The sequence below is a fragment of the Staurois parvus genome, unplaced genomic scaffold (genome assembly GCF_062004578.1).
Source record: "Staurois parvus isolate SC_StPar_1 unplaced genomic scaffold, SC_StPar_1.0 ptg000011l, whole genome shotgun sequence".
NCBI lineage: Eukaryota > Metazoa > Chordata > Amphibia > Anura > Ranidae > Staurois > Staurois parvus.
Genome location: NW_028317807.1, coordinates 28532320 through 28556252, shown reverse-complemented (window position 1 = coordinate 28556252; position 23933 = coordinate 28532320). Strand labels below are relative to the sequence as shown.

General features: G+C 38.4%; 1 protein-coding gene across 9 annotated transcripts in view; it reads right to left on the bottom strand.

Annotated features, from left to right (window-relative positions):
- The window catches only part of UNC80 (unc-80 subunit of NALCN channel complex), a 223535-nt gene that overhangs the window by 181129 nt on the left and 18473 nt on the right, over window positions 1-23933 (bottom strand). For all 9 annotated transcript variants that reach the window (XM_089672076.1, XM_089672101.1, XM_089672110.1 and 6 more), the window contains exons 10-17: window positions 23128-23344; window positions 22068-22208; window positions 21694-21962; window positions 19049-19438; window positions 16953-17084; window positions 7442-7589; window positions 4380-4528; window positions 1652-1815 (exon numbers count right to left, since the gene is read on the bottom strand). In XM_089672076.1, coding sequence (XP_089528202.1) covers window positions 1652-1815; window positions 4380-4528; window positions 7442-7589; window positions 16953-17084; window positions 19049-19438; window positions 21694-21962; window positions 22068-22208; window positions 23128-23344 — 1610 coding nt within the window. The remainder of the gene's footprint in view (window positions 1-1651; window positions 1816-4379; window positions 4529-7441; window positions 7590-16952; window positions 17085-19048; window positions 19439-21693; window positions 21963-22067; window positions 22209-23127; window positions 23345-23933) is intronic.

Here is a 23933-nt window from a genome sequence, read left to right as displayed (position 1 = left end):
TTCACTGAGCAACGATGCATCTTCTGTCAATGCTGATGCTTTATCCTTACTGCCCACCCACATTTAAATATTGTTGTAAAGTGGGTTTGCTTAGGCACTTCAAATTTGAGGTATGCATGACCTACAATTTGGCTTTCAAGAATTATATTCTAGTAGTAATTAGAAGCAGAAACCTATGGCTAATATTGACTAACATAATATATTTGTATTGCAAAGCTTTAAAAAAAAAATAGAGCCTGGCCCGTGCTTGCTTCAAATACTGGTTCAGGATCATGTTAAAATTCATACATAATAAAATTATATAAAAATCATATATTGTAAGTGTATATGTGTTTGAAGTAAAAGTTCACTCATTACTCCATATTTAATCACCCCTTAAATCTATTTTTTGATTAGGGAGGACCTTTGATTGGTTGTTTAAGACAGTTGCAAGTAGTAAATTAACAGTGCAAAATAAATGGGTTTCTCAATATGAAAAGTTCAGTATTTTATTAAAACACACTGACCTTTCACTATTTCTTTAGCATAGAAAACTGACATAACTTGAACAGCTAATGTATCCTTGGAAAGTGTTTCATACAATATACTGTCAGGAGCTCATGATGTGGCATTACTTCCCCTGGAGAGCATTTTTTTGTACCATATTCATTAAAACTGTAAAAAACTTTTGGCATATGAAACCAAACTCTTTGCAGTTTGCAATTTTAATCTTGGCACTAGAAAAATGTGTGAGATTATTTGAATCATATTGAGCGTCCTTCCTTCAGTCACCAGCTCTGCTTTTTGACAGCAGCAAAGACTGAAGCTGACTCTCTCTGATTTTACTTATTAGGTTCACTGTTCTCTGTTTTCTCCAATGAATAGCAGTGGCCACAAAGTGTAGACACGATTTTAGGGCATGTTTATGCAATAGCGCACATGTATGTAGTTTTTAACTTGCCCTACAATGTGGTGTGCAGCAATGTGTTTTTAATATGGCTTTTGTGATTAACCTTTATTTTTTTCCAACTTGAGGCTTTTTTACCACTGGCACACATTGCAGTGTATTGCAGCTTGTCAGAATGCTCTGCATTGAGAAAAACATGATTTTTCAGTGGTTGGGGTAAACTGAAGCCATGGGACATATGGATATCTGTCCAACACAGCCCAACACTAATGATTTGAACAAGCCCTTAGTTAAAAGAAAGTTTGTTAGTGTATACATATTTTTTCTTTTTCTTGATATCCTTGTAGCTTCTAAATATACTAGTTGTAGTGATAGTAGCAAAAAAAAGAACTATCTAGGAGATGGAAAGATAGCTTTAGCAGCATATAGAGCAGGGCCTATGTACAAACATGCACACTACAGTTTGAAAAACAGGGTTGTATAACATGCCTTATTATCATTTTATAACTTGGCAGGTTTTTCATTGATTTTAGTGTAAGCCAATGGCACCACAAAAGTCACATTCATTTATTGCCTCTTTGTACATAAGTCTTACTACACACCAGAGCTGCGAATATGTTACAATAATCAAAACAAAATAAACAAAGTAAAAGGTAAAAGAAAGAAAATGGAAGTCAAGAGCTTGAAGCGGCCACACATCCAGCAGCAGAGCACAGCATGTATATAAAGAGCCTGTAGCAAAGCTAGTATGTTTAAAAGGAAAACCTTTTGCTTCCTGAAGGTCTTGGCTCTTGTGAATCATCAGACTTCCTCCCTGGTGTTAGCTTCTCAGCACTGTCCAGCAAGGCGCTGAGGGCCACGCGCCGAAACACATTGCCGTGAGCTTCTTTAATGAATTGTACCAGTTGTCGAATATCACAATACAGACCCTGTCGATGTAAAAGCAAATGAGACAGATGCAGTGAAATCACAACAAAGATCAATATTGTATAAAACAACTGTCCTACTGTCAACTCAACCAAACCCAAAAAAAGCTTTGTCTCAAATGAGTCTATTCCTATCTTTAAAATTGTTCAAAGAATGCATATCTAAGGCTAGAGTTACACAAGCAATGTTTAGAGCTCAGTGACGCTACTATATTGGTTACTACTAAATGAATCCTGATTTAACGAGAGGGTGGAGCTATTTAAGGCACTTTGTCCACAGCAGTGGTTCTCCTTCTAACATCAGTAGCCTAACCTGTGTGATACTGGAGCTGTCAGCTGGAATATGGATTGAACGGTGATCCATGGGTATTACCCCACTCCGTGATTTAACTTACCACAATATTTTTGTTTACTCTTTGAGTGTGATTCTACATTTTTAATAAAAGAGACCTAGAATTGTAAGACAAGGAGCACTATTGGGTCTTATATTTTTATGAGCTACATCTTTTTACAGTGGAGCTGGTTACATTGGAAAAGGAGTTCGGGAGAGAGCCCATTACCTTAAGCCAGTGTTTCTCAACTCCAGTCCTCATGGACCCCCAACAGGTCATGTTTTCAGGATTTCCATTATTTTGCACAGGTGATTTGATCAGTTTCACTGCCTTAGTAATAACCACAGTTGTTTCATCTGAGGGAAATCCTGAAAACATGACCTGTTGGGGGTCCATGAGGACTGGAGTTGAGAAACACTGCCTTAAGCTCATTCCAGCAGTTAAAGGGAAATACACACATTGAAACCTTTAATCTTTAAGGATCTATAATTTAAGGTGAGCATCCATCTTTTGCTTAGGTGGTGGATTTTCTCACTCACATGGTGGATTTTAAGAGTTTCAAAAGTGAGTTCAGCTTATTGAGTTTCTCCTAGTTGGTAAAGGGAAACACAAGCACTATTGACTTTTATTATGTAAAGGTCCATGATTCAAGGTGAGTGGCCATTTGTTACCTTGATGGTGGAATTATTGTACTATCACAGTCGTTTTCAGGCTGTATCCATATGAAGATTCACCTTTTCTTGTAAATTTTGTGCCAATTTCTTTGTTGGAACACACTTTATGGACTTTATTATTACTTCACACACACATATATATATATATATATATATATATATATATAATTATTTATTGATTTGGCACTTTTGATTTATACTATAAATATGCTTTTATAACCCATGTATATATAAATTATTGCAGTGTTGTGATTTTGATTGAATGTTCACATTACACTATTTATAGTGTGGCACTTTTGGTATTGCAAGACTACTAAATTGACTGCTAAGTGTAATAATCGATCGCTTTACAGCTGAAACAAATGGCTTCCCTTAGTGGTGGTGACTGACCCAGAACATGTTGTCAGTCAGCTCTGACTTAATTCTGACTTTACCTGCTTCATGCTTTTTTCATCAACAGAGAGCCAGAGAGAGTGAGGGGAGTGGAATTTTTAGAAGGTCAGCCCAGTTATTCAGTTAACACCAGTCTAATGGGCCACAATGCTGAAAAATGTTAATAGGTAGTGGCATTTGATGTCATTCCTGGCAGCCCTTGAGGAACATTTTGGCTTGAAGTGTGTCAAGTCAATGTGTACCATTCCCTATTCAGAGACAATCAAAAACAAACTCTGCTCTGATTAGTTTCTTTTTTAAAATAAATAGCTATTGAAATGACTAAATATTACTAACTATCCATTTTATGTACTTTCCTCGTCATGGCAGATAAGCACACATACAAATCAACTTCTTGGTAACCTCACAAACATTTTAGAGAATCAAGTACAAAATAATGCTTATTGTTTCCTGAACTTATAGCCTTTTGTGTAAGTAGAGTTGAGAATGAAATCAAAACCTCCACTGAACATACTACAGGGTGTTATTGTTGGCATACTTGGTGCTGACTGATGCTTCGCTGTCATGTAGAGCTAGGCCAGACCTTCTGTGCTACAGTTTTACAATACTAGAGTGATTATGCCTAAAAACTGCAGGTTACATAGAAAAACACTGAATTACTATTATTCCCTATTTCCTTTACTGGTAATAAAAACTAGTGATTTTATGATGTGCAAGATCATATGTCCTGAAGCTCTTCTGAAGAGTCAGAGGCTACATTAAAAGTTTTAAATTCTGATTGAGCACCACTTGTCAAGGTGGTCCAACATATATTGTATGGATAATATATGCTTGTTCCAGGCCAGAGATAGCAAGTAGTACAGCAAATAAAAGAATGACAGCCATGGAGCGTGCATTCCTAAAAACAATAAACAATGACAGTTCTCATGTTTCTATCCCAACAGATTCCCATTACTGTTATAATGGTATTTATTATGCATTGACACAATTTACAATGTTTTACTGTAGTAATATAATTAATTAAAATTACATTCAGCAAGAAAAGAAGTATTGTCACACAGCAACAACATTTTTATTCATTTCTACTGTATATCTCCTTAGCTCTTATCATTGTTATTCAAAAAGATTAAACATTCATGTTAACCTCAATGTTTATTCAGGATCTTACCAGATTCTCAGGGCTGTGCAGCTCATGAGTAGTAGAAGCACAGCGTGTGATTAGAGACTTAAACATTGAACTCACAATGATGCCCTCCACACCCTGAGATGTAGACTTGTTGTCCATTGTGGCAAAATTATTCCCAAAACCAGCTCTGTCTGAAAAACACATAAACCATTTAAAAAATTCTTACACCCTTATTAATAGAGACATTGAAGAGAAAGCCATTATAACAGACATCAATTTTAGTTTTGTGATAAAAATGGCCTTTGTAGAAACAGGGGTATCAGTATTACTCAATATGGGTGCCCAGGTTTCAATTTACACACAACTGTCCATTTATATTTTTTTCACCTAAGATTCACACAGCTTTCACCGAAGAACTTTTTCTAATTGGATTCAGTTGACAAATTGTTCATTTTGGGTGAAAGTTGTGTGAACATTCATACCCCATAGTCTTTCTGGAAAGGTCAAGAGCTTTCAGTTGTTGAACCAACTTCCACCAGGGCTGGACTATTAAAGAAGTCAGTACTGGCCAGTGTTTATGGCCCACACAGAAAAGTCCTCCAATCAAGCGGCTGTTTTGTGAGTATACATTGGGATGAAATTATAGAAATGAAGGAATAGTTGTGTTAATAGGCCCATTCTAATGGAAAAAAATAACATCCTTTAAGATACACAGAAAGAGTTATCTGTGTTTCATTGGGCATGGATGCTTCTCATATTACTGTTGGGTATTTTCAAGCATTTTATATTCGTATGGAACCCTATATAATACATGTTGCATGCTTAGATAATGCTGTTCTCCTAAAAAGTAGCCCTGGATTATATTATGAAATGTCAGCATGCTAAAATGAACATTCATATTAGTTTTATGTTTTTTATACAGTTGTGTTCAAAATAATAGCAGTGTGTTGAAAAAAGTGAATAAAGCTCAAAATCCTTCTAATAGCTTTTATTTCCATACACACAAATGCATTGGAAACACTACACATTATATTCCAAATCAAAACATGAAGAAAAATATACCAAATTTGTGTTGTTCCTCTAAAAAAAATTGAAGAAAAGTGAATATTAGACTGTTCAAAAAAATAGCAGTGTTTGTATTCTTCTTTACAAACTCAAACATTCACTATATAAACTGAAAAATGTTTGAAGATTTTGCTTTCCTTTGAATCACTTAATTAATATTTAGTTGTATAAGCACTGTTTCTGAGAACTGCTGTACATCTGTGTTGGATGGAGTCAACCAACTTCTGGCACCCGTGAACAGGTATTCCAGCCCAGGATGATTGGACTACATTCCACAGTTCTTCTCTATTTCTTGGTTTTTCCTCAGAAACTGCATTTTTGATGTCACCCCACAAGTTTTCTATTGGATTAAGATCCGGGGATTGGTCTGGCCACTCCATAATGTCAATCTTGTTGGTCTGGAACCAAGATGTTACACGTTTACTGGTGTGTTTGGGATCGTAGTCTTGTTGGAACACCCATTTCAAGGGCATTTCCTCTTCAGCATAAGGAAGCATGACCTCTACAAGTATTCTGAGGTATTCAAACTGATCCATGATCCCTGGTATGTGATAAATAGGACCAACACCGTAGTATGAGAAACATCCCCATATCATGATGTTTGCGCAACCATGCTTTACTGTCTTCACAGTGTACTGTGGCTTGAATTCAGTGTTTGGGGGTCATCTGACAAACTGTCTCTGGCCACTAGACCCAAAAAGAACAATCTTACTTTCATCATTACACAAAATGTTGCGCCATTTCTCTTTAGGCCAGTCAATGTGCTCTTTGGCAAATTGTAACCTCTTCAGAACATGTCTTTTTTTCAACAGTGGGACTTTGCGGGGGCTTCTTGCAGATAGTTTGGCTTCACATAGGCGTCTTCTATTGTAACAGTACTCACAGGTAACTTTAGACCTTCTTTGATCTTCCTGGAGCTGATTGTTGGCTGAGTCCTTGCCATTTTGGCTATTCTTCTATCCATTCGAATGGTAGTTTTTTGCTTTCTTCCACGTCTTTCAGGTTTTGGTTGCCATTTTAAAGCATTTGCGATCATTTTATATTGTAAGCTCGAAAGAGCAGGGCCCTTGACCCCCTCGTGTATTGTATTGTTACTGTATTGTCTCATGTACTGTCCCCCACTATAATATACAGCGCTGAACAAACCTTTTAGCGCTATATAAATACTGTATAATAATAATAATAATAATAATAATTTTAGCTGAGCAGCTTATCATTTTCTGCACTTCCTTATATGTTTTCCCCTCTCCAATCAACTTTTTAATCAAGGTACGCTGTTCTTCTGAACAATGTCTGGAACGACCCATTTTCCTCAGAATGTCAGAGAGAAATGCACTGTAACCAGCATGTACAACATTTGCTGCCTTCCTTCCTTAAATAAGGGCAATAATTGCCACCTGTTTTTCAAAGAATGAATGACCTCACTAATAGAACTTCACACTGCTATTATTTTGAACATGCCCCTTTCAATTAGTGATTCAATTACACAGAATCAGCAGCATGCATGTCATGACTGTTGGGTCTGTTGGATTTCTATTATTCTACTACACCTGTTAGTAAATTATTTGCCATGTAGAAATATGATTTGTACCAAAAACAGTGATTGATCAGGTTAGTGATGTCTGACTGCTATTATTTTGAACACATCTGTATATATATATATATAGATAGAAAGATAGATAGATAGATAGATAGATAGATAGATACATAGATAGATAGATAGATAGAAAGATACACACACACACCATTCACCTGATTTGGATGTAAATACCCTCAAATTAAAGCTGACAGTCTGCAGTTAAAGCACATATTGTTCGTTTCATTTCAAATCCATTGTGGTGGTGTATAGAATTGTGTCGATGTCCCAATATTTATGGACATGACTGTAGAATTTACAATATAACACACATTTTAATCTAAACATCCCCATTTACCTGTAAAGTCACTGTAGCCCTGAGAACTACTGTAGATTTATACTTTAAGTACATTACGATGAATTTACACACTGTTACTTTCCATTGTAGTTTTGAAACACTTACTATCAGTAACAGGCTCCATGCAGAATCCCAGAAGAGCATGAAGAAAGTCCACTACATTATTTAATGAGTCTTTGTTTACATAGTCTTTCATTGTTTGCCGAAACTGGACTTTGTCCAGTTTATATAGTTTAGTAAGGCAGCTTTGAGCCTGAAAGAGTAATAAAAAATGCAATTAGACTTTTTACCTCCTGGTGAAGGTAAAATATACTGAATAATATAATACAGAAATCCTTTTGCGCTCTTATGAAGGCCAAAAACGATTCTATCTGGCATACACCAAATATTCTGCGGCTGCTAACATCCAATCCTATACCAAGCAAGGAATAATAACATACATAAACACAAATGATGTAGCGCTCAAGCATAAATGCAATACATGATGGTGATCACCACGTGGGATAACTAAATGCTCATTACTGACATAAATATGTGCGCAGCAGAATGTGTAGAGTCCTTAATGCACACATAACACTGCAACCGATGCACACAGGAAAGTCCAGTGATCCGTGTCACATTCCTCCTAAGCATGCAAAGTGGAGGAATGTGTATGAACCCACACACACTCCAATGTGATCCAAAAATGGCTAGAATGGCCTCTCACCTCCAGCCTGCGACCCTGCAGGGCCACAGCGCATTGAGTAAAATACCACCACAAGGACTAGGGTGTCCTCCTCTCGATACCGTATCTTGGGGATATAAGTACAGCTTCCACCTCTCCTTTGATGTTTTTATGGGCCAGTAAGCGGGATGAATCTCAGCTCAGATCCCCATAAAACAAAAGAACATATCCTCCATAGTGCAAACTGTTTATTTACGTTAAAAAAGAAATGACGAACACACTCACATGGGCAGAGTGACATCCAGCGTTTTCCCCATATGCTGGGTGTAAGCATAGACCTCAAAGGTGTTCCAAGATGGCGCCACGCCGGAAGTGCGTCACCACGTCAAGCCGTCGACGCGTTGCGTCACGTGACCTCGTGACTTCATCAGGACTAACGTGATTGGCCTATCGCACTTCCTTAAATAGGTCTGTATTAGCACCAATGGGAATCCATTGGGCGGGATCACGGCGGCCATATTCCTGTAGCCCATAGTTAACAACCGCAACACACAGGATCCAGGACATAAAATACCCGGGACTTGATAGAATAAGGTCGAAGCTATGCCAAACTAAGCTGCAACCAAACATAAAGTGACCCGAATATTGGAAACTATATGCCAAACTTCCCAAGATAGGGTGTACATTAATACCCACCCAATACCACTTATAAAAACAATATATGGTTAAAAACTAAATGATGTATAAAAAATCCATGTAGGGTATATCATATAACTATGATCAGTCATTGAAGCCCAAAGTAAAATCAATAGGATATATCTGGGTCAAAATTGTATATATACAATTCCACCCAACCATAAACATAGCATAACATAGAAAGACACATAAATAAAAACAACTATAAAACTCAAAAATGTAAAAATAATATAATGAGATATCAATAAAAATTGATGGACCACCTTTAAGCGTATGCTCATCACCCCTCATATTTACAAATGATATACCAGAAGAAAATATTAATGATAGTAGTACTCAGAATATACGAAAGGTCAAAAAAACATGGATGATACAGATATGATGTCAACATTGAAACAATAAATAAAATCAAAAATCGCTAATAAAACAATTTAAATCAAATTCAATATTGAGTCCTTTCGGTACCTGTGTATCCATATTGAAAATCCACTTTGACTCTGTTTGGCTCAATACCCTGACCTTGTGACTCCCTCTCCAGTGTCTACGGTATTTCTCCACTCCCCAAAAAGAGAGACTTGCCGGATTTTTATTATGATATTGTAAAAAATGTTTGGAGACACTGTGTTTCGGAAAGCCCTTTCGGATGTTTTGGACATGTTCTCTAAGTCTGACCCATAATGGTCTTTTTGTCCGTCCTACGTATTGGAGGCCGCACCCACATTGCAACACATATACCACCCCCTCCGTCCTGCAAGATATAAAATCCTTAATCTGGAATTCTTTTTGGTTACTGGTGGAGATGAAGGACTTACGTCTGGGGTTAGGGACTTTGATAGCTCGACATGCATAGCACGTTTTACAAGGGAAAAACCCCTTTTGATCCAAAAACGTACCTTTCTTATTATTACTCGGTGGGTCCAGAACATTATGTACTAGTGTGGACCTCAATGTAGGTGCTTTCCTATATATAAATTTTGGGGCTGATGGTAACATTTTACACAATACCGGGTCAGTAAGTAGAATCGACCAGTGTTTTTTGAAAACATTCTCTATTTTTCTATAATTAACCGTAAAGTCTAACACAATAGCCAATTGGTTATCAAATTCTGTGGTCTTTTGTTTGTCCACTAGAAGACAACTCCTATCCATATCACCTACTTCGGTGATTTTATTTTGTATAATATCTCGTTGGTATCCTTTATCCACAAACCTCTTTTCCATAATTTCAGCCTGCTTCATGTACTCTTCTTTTACAGTGCAATTCCTCCTTAGTCTAATCAGCTGACCTTTTGGGATGTTCAACAGCCATGGGGGGTAATGGCAACTATCCAATGGGATGTAGCCATTACAATCTACTTTCTTAAAGAAAGTTTTGGTGCACAACTTACCCTCATGTGTATAGACACATAGGTCCAAAAAATTAATAAATGACCGATTAACCTCCCATGAGAATTTGATATTCCGATTATTACCATTCAGCCGATTAAGAAATGCCAATAGGTCATCTTCTGTACCATCCCAGACGATGAAAACGTCGTCGATGTATCTTTTGTACAGAATTAGTTGCTGTGGGGATTGATGGTATACTGCCTCTTCCTCCCAGTGGGCCATGAAAAGATTGGCCACACTGGGAGCGAATCTAGCCCCCATAGCAACACCCCTGGTTTGCTTATAGAAAACATTTTTGTACCAAAAATAATTGTGAGATAGGCAATAGTCCAAACATTCTGTAATATATCTCCTCTGCGTCCAGTTGAGATGACTAAATTCTCTTAGACCCCAATTGACTGAGTTGACTGCATCCTCGTGGTTAATTATTGTATATAAAGCCGATACATCAGCACTTGCAAGAACCAATTGGTTACTCCCCTTTATATTATCCAGCACCTGAATGAGATGCTTGGTATCTCTCAAATAGGCTTTAGTATTACTAACTAGAGGTTGGAGGAAGACATCCACATACTGTCCCATTCTTGACATTACGGAATCTATCCCATTCACTATGGGCCTCCCTGGTGGGTTCTCCGAATCTTTATGGATCTTGGGTATCATATATATAACTGGTATTCTGCATACTTCTGGATTTAAATATTGTGCCTCTTTTTTGTTTAATAATTTCTTGTCTTTTCCTTTTTTGATAAGCTTCACAAGATCTTTTTTGTATACATTGGTCGGATCCTTAGGTAGGGCTAGATAAGTGGTCACATCACTAAGATGCGTATCCATTTCTTTTTCATAGTACTCTTTAGTTAGTATTACTATACCCCCACCTTTATCAGCTGGCCTGATAATTATGTCATTTCTCTTCTTTAGTCTATTCATGCCAATTGACAACGCTCTATTTTGTGTTCCTTTCGTAAGTTTTAATTTCTTCATGTCCATATCTATCATTTTTTTAAAAACCTCAACCTGACTGTTGCTATTCAGCTGAGGGTTAAATATAGACTTGTTTCTCAATCCTGAATGAACAATATCATTAGCAGATGCATTAGATATCGTATTTTTCGCTCCTGGTAATCCCGAGAAAAACTTTTTAATATTTAATTTTCTGGCATATCTAAGAGTATCAACATAAATATTGAACCCATTACCTGTTTTAGGGGGTGCATATTTGAGTCCCTTGTCTAGGACTAATAATTCTTCAGTGGTCAATTTGATCTTACTCAGATTAAAAACTCCTTTTCCTATGACTCTCTTTTTCTTTTGGATCTGGTGGCCTCCTCTGCATCCCCTCCTCTGTTTGGGCTTCTCCGGCCTGGACTGAATTCCGCCCTGTCCCTCCACAAAAAATCCCTGTCATGATATTCTTGTCTTAATATCCCGCTTACTGGCCCATAAAAACATCAAAGGAGAGGTGGAAGCTGTACTTATATCCCCAAGATACGGTATCGAGAGGAGGACACCCTAGTCCTTGTGGTGGTATTTTACTCAATGCGCTGTGGCCCTGCAGGGTCGCAGGCTGGAGGTGAGAGGCCATTCTAGCCATTTTTGGATCACATTGGAGTGTGTGTGGGTTCATACACATTCCTCCACTTTGCATGCTTAGGAGGAATGTGACACGGATCACTGGACTTTCCTGTGTGCATCGGTTGCAGTGTTATGTGTGCATTAAGGACTCTACACATTCTGCTGCGCACATATTTATGTCAGTAATGAGCATTTAGTTATCCCACGTGGTGATCACCATCATGTATTGCATTTATGCTTGAGCGCTACATCATTTGTGTTTATGTATGTTATTATTCCTTGCTTGGTATAGGATTGGATGTTAGCAGCCGCAGAATATTTGGTGTATGCCAGATAGAATCGTTTTTGGCCTTCATAAGAGCGCAAAAGGATTTCTGTATTATATTGTACACATTCTTTACCTACTTTACCCTTTTTGCTGCATATTATGGATGTGTTTGGGTTTATAGAAAGTAGAGCTATAAATATTGAAGATATCTTCTCCAAACCTAACAATGATCACATTAGTGATCTAGAAACACATTTTAGAAAGTTAGGCCACCTTATGGAGAAAAAAATAAGTATATGGTGGGATCTAATCACTTACGAAAAATATTTGAAAGAGAAGTTGGTACCTAGGCGTCTCAGATGGGAGGTACCTATTAGTGACGGTTTATTAGAGGTAGAGGATGTAGAAGAATGGTTTAATTTTTTCCAGGAGAGGGGGTTAGAGTTGGTTAATTTTCTCCTTAAAAGGAAACAAAGGAAAATGAGAAGTGTAGAATTACAGATCAATGATATCAAAACCAAATTAGAACCTCTTAAAGATACTCCGGATATGATTAACCTCACTAAAAGATTATGCAAAGATCTAGATAGTCTGGATCAAGAGGTTAAGCATCGTAAAATTAAAAAATATCAAAGGGATTGTAACGATTTTAAGAAAGATCAGGTATTTAAATGGCAAAGTTCCCTGATCGACAATGAAGTAGCATCAATAAATACTACACCAGTAAAGGAGATTAAATTTGATAACCATTTCCCCTCTAAAACTTCAAATAATAACACACCTCGTAATTCACATACGAATTATTATCATCAACCCACCCAGCAGACCCCAAAAAATGGGGGAAAGTCAAAGAATAACAGCTCTTACCAAAAGAAACCACCAAACAAAGGTAAACAATGGAGACCTTATTATCCACCTAGATCTTATCCTCCACGAGGACCAAACTACCAACAAGCCCAGTATTACAATGGACCACCAAGACAGGAACCATATAATAATAATAATTACAATAATAACTATTATAATAATGCCAGATCAAGACATAACTCTAGGACCTATTATGATAGGAGTCCTAGACCTTATCATAATCCTGAACACTACTATCGTCCTAATGAGAGGAGCCCAGTTCCCACACATAATCGGTTTGACCCTTTAAGACAAGAATATCATGACAGGGATTTTTTGTGGAGGGACAGGGCGGAATTCAGTCCAGGCCGGAGAAGCCCAAACAGAGGAGGGGATGCAGAGGAGGCCACCAGATCCAAAAGAAAAAGAGAGTCATAGGAAAAGGAGTTTTTAATCTGAGTAAGATCAAATTGACCACTGAAGAATTATTAGTCCTAGACAAGGGACTCAAATATGCACCCCCTAAAACAGGTAATGGGTTCAATATTTATGTTGATACTCTTAGATATGCCAGAAAATTAAATATTAAAAAGTTTTTCTCGGGATTACCAGGAGCGAAAAATACGATATCTAATGCATCTGCTAATGATATTGTTCATTCAGGATTGAGAAACAAGTCTATATTTAACCCTCAGCTGAATAGCAACAGTCAGGTTGAGGTTTTTAAAAAAATGATAGATATGGACATGAAGAAATTAAAACTTACGAAAGGAACACAAAATAGAGCGTTGTCAATTGGCATGAATAGACTAAAGAAGAGAAATGACATAATTATCAGGCCAGCTGATAAAGGTGGGGGTATAGTAATACTAACTAAAGAGTACTATGAAAAAGAAATGGATACGCATCTTAGTGATGTGACCACTTATCTAGCCCTACCTAAGGATCCGACCAATGTATACAAAAAAGATCTTGTGAAGCTTATCAAAAAAGGAAAAGACAAGAAATTATTAAACAAAAAAGAGGCACAATATTTAAATCCAGAAGTATGCAGAATACCAGTTATATATATGATACCCAAGATCCATAAAGATTCGGAGAACCCACCAGGGAGGCCCATAGTGAATGGGATAGATTCCGTAATGTCAAGAATGGGACAGTATGTGGATGTCTTCCTCCAACCTCTAGTTAGTAATACTAAAGCCTATTTGAGAGATACCAAGCATCTCATTCAGGTGCTGGATAATATAAAGGGGAGTAACCAATTGGTTCTTGCAAGTGCTGATGTATCGGCTTTATATACAATAATTAACCACGAGGATGCAGTCAACTCAGTCAATTGGGGTCTAAGAGAATTTAGTCATCTCAACTGGACGCAGAGGAGATATATTACAGAATGTTTGGACTATTGCCTATCTCACAATTATTTTTGGTACAAAAATGTTTTCTATAAGCAAACCAGGGGTGTTGCTATGGGGGCTAGATTCGCTCCCAGTGTGGCCAATCTTTTCATGGCCCACTGGGAGGAAGAGGCAGTATACCATCAATCCCCACAGCAACTAATTCTGTACAAAAGATACATCGACGACGTTTTCATCGTCTGGGATGGTACAGAAGATGACCTATTGGCATTTCTTAATCGGCTGAATGGTAATAATCGGAATATCAAATTCTCATGGGAGGTTAATCGGTCATTTATTAATTTTTTGGACCTATGTGTCTATACACATGAGGGTAAGTTGTGCACCAAAACTTTCTTTAAGAAAGTAGATTGTAATGGCTACATCCCATTGGATAGTTGCCATTACCCCCCATGGCTGTTGAACATCCCAAAAGGTCAGCTGATTAGACTAAGGAGGAATTGCACTGTAAAAGAAGAGTACATGAAGCAGGCTGAAATTATGGAAAAGAGGTTTGTGGATAAAGGATACCAACGAGATATTATACAAAATAAAATCACCGAAGTAGGTGATATGGATAGGAGTTGTCTTCTAGTGGACAAACAAAAGACCACAGAATTTGATAACCAATTGGCTATTGTGTTAGACTTTACGGTTAATTATAGAAAAATAGAGAATGTTTTCAAAAAACACTGGTCGATTCTACTTACTGACCCGGTATTGTGTAAAATGTTACCATCAGCCCCAAAATTTATATATAGGAAAGCACCTACATTGAGGTCCACACTAGTACATAATGTTCTGGACCCACCGAGTAATAATAAGAAAGGTACGTTTTTGGATCAAAAGGGGTTTTTCCCTTGTAAAACGTGCTATGCATGTCGAGCTATCAAAGTCCCTAACCCCAGACGTAAGTCCTTCATCTCCACCAGTAACCAAAAAGAATTCCAGATTAAGGATTTTATATCTTGCAGGACGGAGGGGGTGGTATATGTGTTGCAATGTGGGTGCGGCCTCCAATACGTAGGACGGACAAAAAGACCATTATGGGTCAGACTTAGAGAACATGTCCAAAACATCCGAAAGGGCTTTCCGAAACACAGTGTCTCCAAACATTTTTTACAATATCATAATAAAAATCCGGCAAGTCTCTCTTTTTGGGGAGTGGAGAAATACCGTAGACACTGGAGAGGGAGTCACAAGGTCAGGGTATTGAGCCAAACAGAGTCAAAGTGGATTTTCAATATGGATACACAGGTACCGAAAGGACTCAATATTGAATTTGATTTAAATTGTTTTATTAGCGATTTTTGATTTTATTTATTGTTTCAATGTTGACATCATATCTGTATCATCCATGTTTTTTTGACCTTTCGTATATTCTGAGTACTACTATCATTAATATTTTCTTCTGGTATATCATTTGTAAATATGAGGGGTGATGAGCATACGCTTAAAGGTGGTCCATCAATTTTTATTGATATCTCATTATATTATTTTTACATTTTTGAGTTTTATAGTTGTTTTTATTTATGTGTCTTTCTATGTTATGCTATGTTTATGGTTGGGTGGAATTGTATATATACAATTTTGACCCAGATATATCCTATTGATTTTACTTTGGGCTTCAATGACTGATCATAGTTATATGATATACCCTATATGGATTTTTTATACATCATTTAGTTTTTAACCATATATTGTTTTTATAAGTGGTATTGGGTGGGTATTAATGTACACCCTATCTTGGGAAGTTTGGCATATAGTTTCCAATATTCGGGTCACTTTATGTTTGGTTGCAGCTTAGTTTGGCATAGCTTCGACCTTATTCTATCAAGTCCCGGGTATTTTATGTCCTGGATCCTGTGTGTTGCGGTTGTTAACTATGGGCTACAGGAATATGGCCGCCGTGATCCCGCCCAATGGATTCCCATTGGTGCTAATACAGACCTATTTAAGGAAGTGCGATAGGCCAATCACGTTAGTCCTGATGAAGTCACGAGGTCACGTGACGCAACGCGTCGACGGCTTGACGTGGTGACGCACTTCCGGCGTGGCGCCATCTTGGAACACCTTTGAGGTCTATGCTTACACCCAGCATATGGGGAAAACGCTGGATGTCACTCTGCCCATGTGAGTGTGTTCGTCATTTCTTTTTTAACGTAAATAAACAGTTTGCACTATGGAGGATATGTTCTTTTGTTTTATGGGGATCTGAGCTGAGATTCATCCCGCTTACTGGCCCATAAAAACATCAAAGGAGAGGTGGAAGCTGTACTTATATCCCCAAGATACGGTATCGAGAGGAGGACACCCTAGTCCTTGTGGTGGTATTTTACTCAATGCGCTGTGGCCCTGCAGGGTCGCAGGCTGGAGGTGAGAGGCCATTCTAGCCATTTTTGGATCACATTGGAGTGTGTGTGGGTTCATACACATTCCTCCACTTTGCATGCTTAGGAGGAATGTGACACGGATCACTGGACTTTCCTGTGTGCATCGGTTGCAGTGTTATGTGTGCATTAAGGACTCTACACATTCTGCTGCGCACATATTTATGTCAGTAATGAGCATTTAGTTATCCCACGTGGTGATCACCATCATGTATTGCATTTATGCTTGAGCGCTACATCATTTGTGTTTATGTAAAATATACTGAATGTAATCAGCCATCACTTTTATCTTGCATCAAAGCAAAATAACATATACAGTAAGAATGAAGAAATGCATATGGCATGCTTATAATCAATGTTCTAGCAAAACAATTCCATACTGTACCTGGTTCCTAAGGCGATCTCCAGATAACCCTCGATGTCCCTCACCACAACCATATGCACAGCCCAGTGATTTCACCAGCTTGATCAGCATGGTGAGTGCCAGCTTGTGAGTAGTGACTGGAATGTTCTCATCCTAATAAAACAGAGAACAGATAAGTGGGGATATACAATATTTGATAACTTCAGAATTGATGAAAAATTAAGTAAGAAAATCCTTAAAAATTGCAAAGCTAGTGGATCTTTTAAAAGATGCCTTATTCAGTAAACAACCGATCAACGGATATTCATAAAGAGACCCAGTCACCAAGCCAAGACCATTTTGATTCTTTAATAAAACTGTGTTTTACGGTTTTATGTTCTTCATATTGCTCCTCTGCACAATATTTTTAGTAATATACTGCAGACGTATAGGCAGAAGAATTAGAATTATTCAGCACATTTAGGTGTGTTGGATTCTGTTTTTTCTGGTTGCCCTCTGCTGCTCTGCCCCCTTTAACCTCTGGAATTACAATGCTGAGACTATGTGTACAAGAGCTGCTCCCAAAAACAGCTCCAGTGTATGTAAACAAAGAGTACTTGGCTGGGAGTCGGGGCCATATTCCTGCACATAACCACATCACTGTTCACATATGCTGAGGCTGTTCTGCATACAGCTTCAGAATGTGTAAGTAGGCTGCTACAATATTCACAGTACAGCTTCAGCCAAAACAGCTGTCCATGATTCTATTGTAGAGATTTCACATCATCTTCTGTCCCGGCGAGAGCAGGGAAAAAAATAAGGAGCATGGTTATCACTGAAACAAGTAAATGCAGAAAGGTGAATTTACAAATGGCAAACTTTTAAAAGTTCAGTTGCAGTCACCACATTTTACCAGAACGCAGTAAATGTGATAAAGCTCTGCTGATTTCCATAATCAAACATTTTTTTTGTTATTCTGCTTGCATCTGATTGGATATTCTGTGCAAAGTGAAGCTTTACTACATTACATTTACTAATGAAAATGAATACAGTTGCACTTGAAATGGTTTTGCCTTTAGTAAATAAACCCCAGAGTGTAATAATTATATATATGCAGCACACTGTATGATGATGTACACATGCCAAAGAATTCTCTATATCGTAATAATTACATGACACAGGTTATGATTTTTCCCTATTTTAATAAAAAATTGTAGTCGATGACCTCAATGGAGAAATTTATATAACTTTCTTTTCAACAGTTAGTAAAGAAATGTATTCCCAATAAAGACAACATCTGCTAATAAAAACCTGACAGAGGTTCTATCTTTTTTCCATGTTGAAATTGCCTTCCAGGAGGTGAACATTAAGAAAAAATTAAGAAATCATATTTATTTACGTAATCATTTGGTGTACTGTATATTGTAGTGTATTGTTTATGGAACCTAGCCATAAAGTTCTGTAACTGCCAAAAAAAATCCAAATGTTCTTTCTTGCAACTATGGCAAAGAGACCTCACGTTATAGTCATGTTGTCTCAGGAACCTCAGCCCCCTGTCCCTGCCCCTGTCACTGGTTCATGGCCTTTTCCAGAAGTTTGCACAGACAAAGGTCAAATGGGCAGGCTGCTTTTTGTGAGATATGTACACAAGGAGCTATATGGAATGCCAAGTAGAAATATTTTTGACACCACATTGTGAATGATTATATAATTATAGCAAAGACAGAACTTCCAACATGGTACTTATTTCTACAAGTGCAAGGGAATTGCCTATTTCAGTTTCTACAGAACAGAAACATGGAAGCAGGGGAGGACTGACCATTTGGGAACTTGGGCACTGCCTGAGGGCCCGGGGTCAGTAGGGGGCCCCATGAAGTGCCCCTGGTACCTTTCATAGGCTTTTTTGGGTGTGGTTTGAGTGTGGGCTAGGACACAGGGGCCCCATGATCACCTATTGCCCAGGGGCCCCGTGAGTTGTCCGTCCGCCCCTGCATGTAAGGCTTTTCACTAGAAATAGCTACAATTTTTGCAATGTATATAGCTAACCAGAAGGAGATTTTTATAAACACGTTTTGTAAGGCAATAATATATGATATTCTGTTTCCATACATACAAGAGTTTCTGTGTCTGATAATGACCTTTTCTGAGCTTTTCTCATTCTTTTCAAAATATCGCTCTCCACCACTTCCATCATCACCACCATCTCCTCCTCCACCACTTCCTCCTCCTCCTGCTCCACTATTTGCTCCACCACCACCAGTTGAAGGGCCCCCAAAACCACAGCTAGATCCACGGGTCCCTGATTTTATCTGGAAGTTTCCTTCACTTTGCCTCTTCTCTGCAGCAACTGAGCTAGATCCTGAAACAGTACTTGATTCATTCTCCTTGTTTTCACTCTTCTTCCTCTTTTTCTCCACACACGGCACTACCCCAAGTTGCAGCAGACAGTCTACAATATTTAGGGCTACATCACAGATACGAGAGCTGATATCATGGTTCAAAACAAGGTAAACTGCTTTAAGAACAACCTAGAGAGGAAATAAAATATCTGAGTCATATGCAGTCTGTTGGGGAAGTTATTGCATGGCTTAATACATTAATGAAAATTGCAGCAGCAGGCACACATCAATCATTTATTGATCTCTAACATACAGTATAGCAATAGCATAATATGTTATGAACCTTTACTAATAATAAATAGGCCCCTGAGGTCTAATTAGGTGACCGTGCCTTATGTGCAAACTGCCAAGAACATGGAGCAGGGTGGTTGACTTACTAAATATAAAGTGCCATATACTGTATGTGTCCTCAGACATCCTCATATGGCCACACATTAGGTTCAGTATATGTAACGCTACAGCAGCATGTCAGAGCCTGTAAACAAAACACAGGAGATGGTCAGAGACTGATGATATACTACAGGAATGATTGAAGACTGGGAATATCCTGCAGAAGAAAGTCAGAATCTGGGGACGTTACATGAGACTGCTAAGGACCAACCAGTGCTATCCAAGTCCCCAGTTTCTGACTTTCTTCTGCAGCATATCTCTGATCGTTCCTGCAGTATGTCTCGGTCTCTGACAAACTCCTGTGGTTTGTTACATGTGACTGCTAAAGACCACTTTACAAATCAGTACTATCACATTCCTGCTCTTTGAGGTCTGAGTAAGCGCTTGGGTAGAAAAATCACGAATTCCTGGCTGCTGGGGTTTAAGAGCTGCAAAACAAGTACAAGTACCAATGGACACAGGTTGGGTATCAAGGCTAAAGACTGTTGTGTTGGTATTAGGACCAAGTGTTGGTATTGGGCTAGCTGTGTCATCAATCCAGTATGTGGGTTCTTAATCTAGATGTTGCATGAACAGAGATAGTGGCAATCTGTTGAGGAGAAAAGAAGATGAAGACTTTGTCCCAGGGAGTAATGTGATTACCTTGAGAGGTAATGCATATCTGCATGTATTGCATATTGTCTAGTATGCAGATAAGCTAAACAATGTGGATAAAATCTACTAGGTGCACTTAAAAAGCAGGACAGGGTTTTAAATTGAGTACTGAAAGTAGATTATGTGACTGACAGTACAGATCATACAGAAGCAGTGCAGGAAAAGCTCCTATTGTGTCATGCAAAATTAACAATTTTTTCATCTGATATGAGACATTTCAACACCAAGAGGATAAAATGGTAGTCAGTAGAGCGCAAGGCTACTTTTCCTGGCTATTTGTGTTTTGCTATAAAATCTGGTTGTTTACAGAGCTTGATAGCTCAACTTGAAATTTATAGACAGAGTCAGATTATCTGATTTTTTTTCTGCGGAGTGTAGCAGGAATAAGCTCCATCTGGGCAGCTGCTGGTGCAGAGTCGCTGGGCTGGGAGAAGGAGCAGGTAGCGACCCCCTCCCCCAGAGCTCGCAATTACCCAGGGGCTGCCACAGGGGCTTTGGCTTGGAGATCAGAGGCCCCAGCTCAGGCTCAGCCTTCTCTGTTTGGGAATATGGATAGGGGTGAGCTAGCCAGGCCAGCCACGTAAGTGGGGGGGATTCCCGGGAGCTCTACCAATCTCACCCTCTCTCCATCTCCACCTGCTCTGGCCTAGGGGTAGATAGGAGGGGGAGTCTGGGCACGTGAAGGAGGGATGATGACTGGCCATGAAGCCCGCATCTTGGATTGGATTGTTGACCATACACAGGTTAATTGGCTCCTGTCTAAATTGTCCCTAGTATGTGTATGTATGAATGTAAGTTAGGGACCTTAGATTGTACGCCCCTTGAGGGTTAGGGACTGATGTGAATGTACAATATATATATGTAAAGCGTTGCGTAAATTGACGGCACTATACAAGTACCTATAATAAATAAATAATGAGGGCACAGGATGACCCCCGGCCATTCAGCCATTCATATGCCCTGCCGCTAAATGATAATTCTGCTCCAGCATCCTCATTCTTTCCGTGGGAGATGAAACATCCCATGCTGCCCGCAACATCACTTCCTCCCAGCTCTCCCTGCACAGGTTGCATTTGCCGATGTGGGGGGGGGTGTCTTGCCTAGGGCACAAAATAGAATAGTCTAGCATTGTCCCTGCTCATAGAGTTGTATGGAGCTGTCCCAGGAGGCAGCTCTAACTTTTATGTGGATAGCTTCATAGGTCTATGAAGGCTCTGTGCAAGAACAGGCTATTAAACATGTTAAAACAAAATAAGATAAATTGACCTAAATCAATTATAGTTTCCTTTATAATGTATGTTCTATGGATATCTATAAATTTAAATACTCTGTTTACTTACAGCTAGATCCAGCATTCCGTTCTTGTGGACAAAGTTGTTGGTACCATCTATGTGATCTGTGTCTTCAAGGCTGCTGTAGTTTATGCAGGAATCAGTAAGACTACGGGGCAGATTAGCACAGGCAAGAGGTTCATGTGGAATCTCAGGGATGGGAACTTGATTGCAGAGTTTTCTCATATGCTCAGTAAAGAAGTCAGCGTAGCCCACATTGAAAGAAGCCAACGTGGTGTTGAAAGTGGCCACGGTTATGGTAGAAATCTGAGATCTCACTGCAATGATTCAGTATGCTTATGTTATCTTACTATATCTATCACATGATGAATCTTACATAGCATACACATGACTTAAATGACCACCCTTTACATTGTACTTACCCTCTTTATTGGTGTTCTCTCCATGACTGTTAGAATGGTCTGGAATGTCACTTAGTAAAGTATGATGGGAGTGGGAATGTCTTGCACTCAGACTTTCCATCTCTGTAGCTGTATCAGAGCTTCCACGTCTGGTGAATTTACCTTGAGCAATATTAACATTTTACAACTGTTAGCAATTAATCAACATTTAAAAATAGTATTTTGGCAATCTTGTAATTACTGGATAGCATACATGAAAACCATTCTAAGAAAATGCACCATGTTAGCACCTTAATATGATATACAGTTAACAAGCAGAAACATTAGCTGAATCAGTAGAGGTTACAAACTAGGCTTACCCCATAAGACCAAAACGCTTGGCTTAGACCAAAACACTTGACTTTACCCTTTCTAAATCCTTTTATAGAACGATCACATCCCAAAATCTAGAGACATCTACTTCCTCCCATCTAATACAAGAATCCAGGAAAGCAAGATCATATAGCTGAAATACTCTCAAAATGGCATTAAGGTGTTTAGCATTTCAGTGTCAGTTGCCTCCCATATATAGTAAGAAAACAGAGCAAACAATCAGATTAACCTTGCCAAATTTCTATATTTTTCATTTTGTACCAAGCTTGACAAAGAATCGATGGAGTTTTGGATTTCACTTGCTGCACTATATAAATAGAAAAGCTATTTTAAACTTTTGAATACAAATCAAGCTACTTTGTCTTGGCTAGAATATCTCTCTCTTCTTTTCTCTATATTTGTATAATGATATCATGCTAGATCTTTATTTCAGATGAAAGCGGCATTATGCTTTGGCATAACCTTTCCTGAACTTTTTGGTATCCTTATAAGCAGTGTGTATAGGTTTTTTTGATAATCCCACCCTATTTCAAAACTACAAAAATTATTTACAATCCTCTCCAGTATACCTAAAACTTTTCTCCTCTTACTGTCTGATAGGTAGTAAAAAGTGAGGGCTGTGAAAAATATGCAGTTATTTCCAGCCTACACCCTACACATGGCTGCCCACTCACAACTAATATGCAAAGCCTTGAGCAACCAAACTCACCTAATATTGTGGTTTGCCAGCCCCCTTTCTCAATAGTGCGCCTGTCCTCTCCAATACCAGAAAAACTCCCAAAGGAAAACGTACTGCGGGTTGGGGATACATCCAAGTGATCCTCATGAAGTAGGAATGGCACCCCCATTCTGCGCTGTCGCTTCTTCCCTTGATGATGGTATGGTATGGATCCTTTTCTCTCTCTATCTTCTCTTCTGCTCTTAAACTGCAAAAGTACATAACTGAGTTTCAATATTAATGTCTAATCCAGTATGTTATTGCTGAAAAGTTCTTAATATACACTTATCTCCAGTCTGCTAAAAAGAATAGAACAATAAATGGAATTCTTCACTTAGCAAAGAAAATTGCAAACAACCTTTGCATTATAATGCTTCTCAGATCCCCCTGACCCTGCTAATATAGTGCTGTTCTAACAGACAAGAGTTTTTAGTAAATTGAATAGAGTGAGGGCAGAGCTAAAGTTTCTGTCTGTAATTCTATTGGGAAGATTTTCCTTTATTTGCTGCCCCTGTGAAGCCGGTAAAAGAAATGGGGGAGCGACTGTCACCTGCATGGAGAGCAATAAAAACATTTTTAATAAAACAGTTTCCATTGCTAATGTGTTTCTGCTTTTGTCTGTGTCCCTTATTGGAAATATCATGATTTTCTGTACTGACAGGAAGTGGGGGGTAATCTTTCCAACAGGAAAGCAACCAACAATAAAATATGCCATTTAATATTTTGCCATCGAAGGGATCAAGTAGCCAAACATTAAGTGCCCAGTGGAAGGAAACCACCATCTATCACTGCTAACA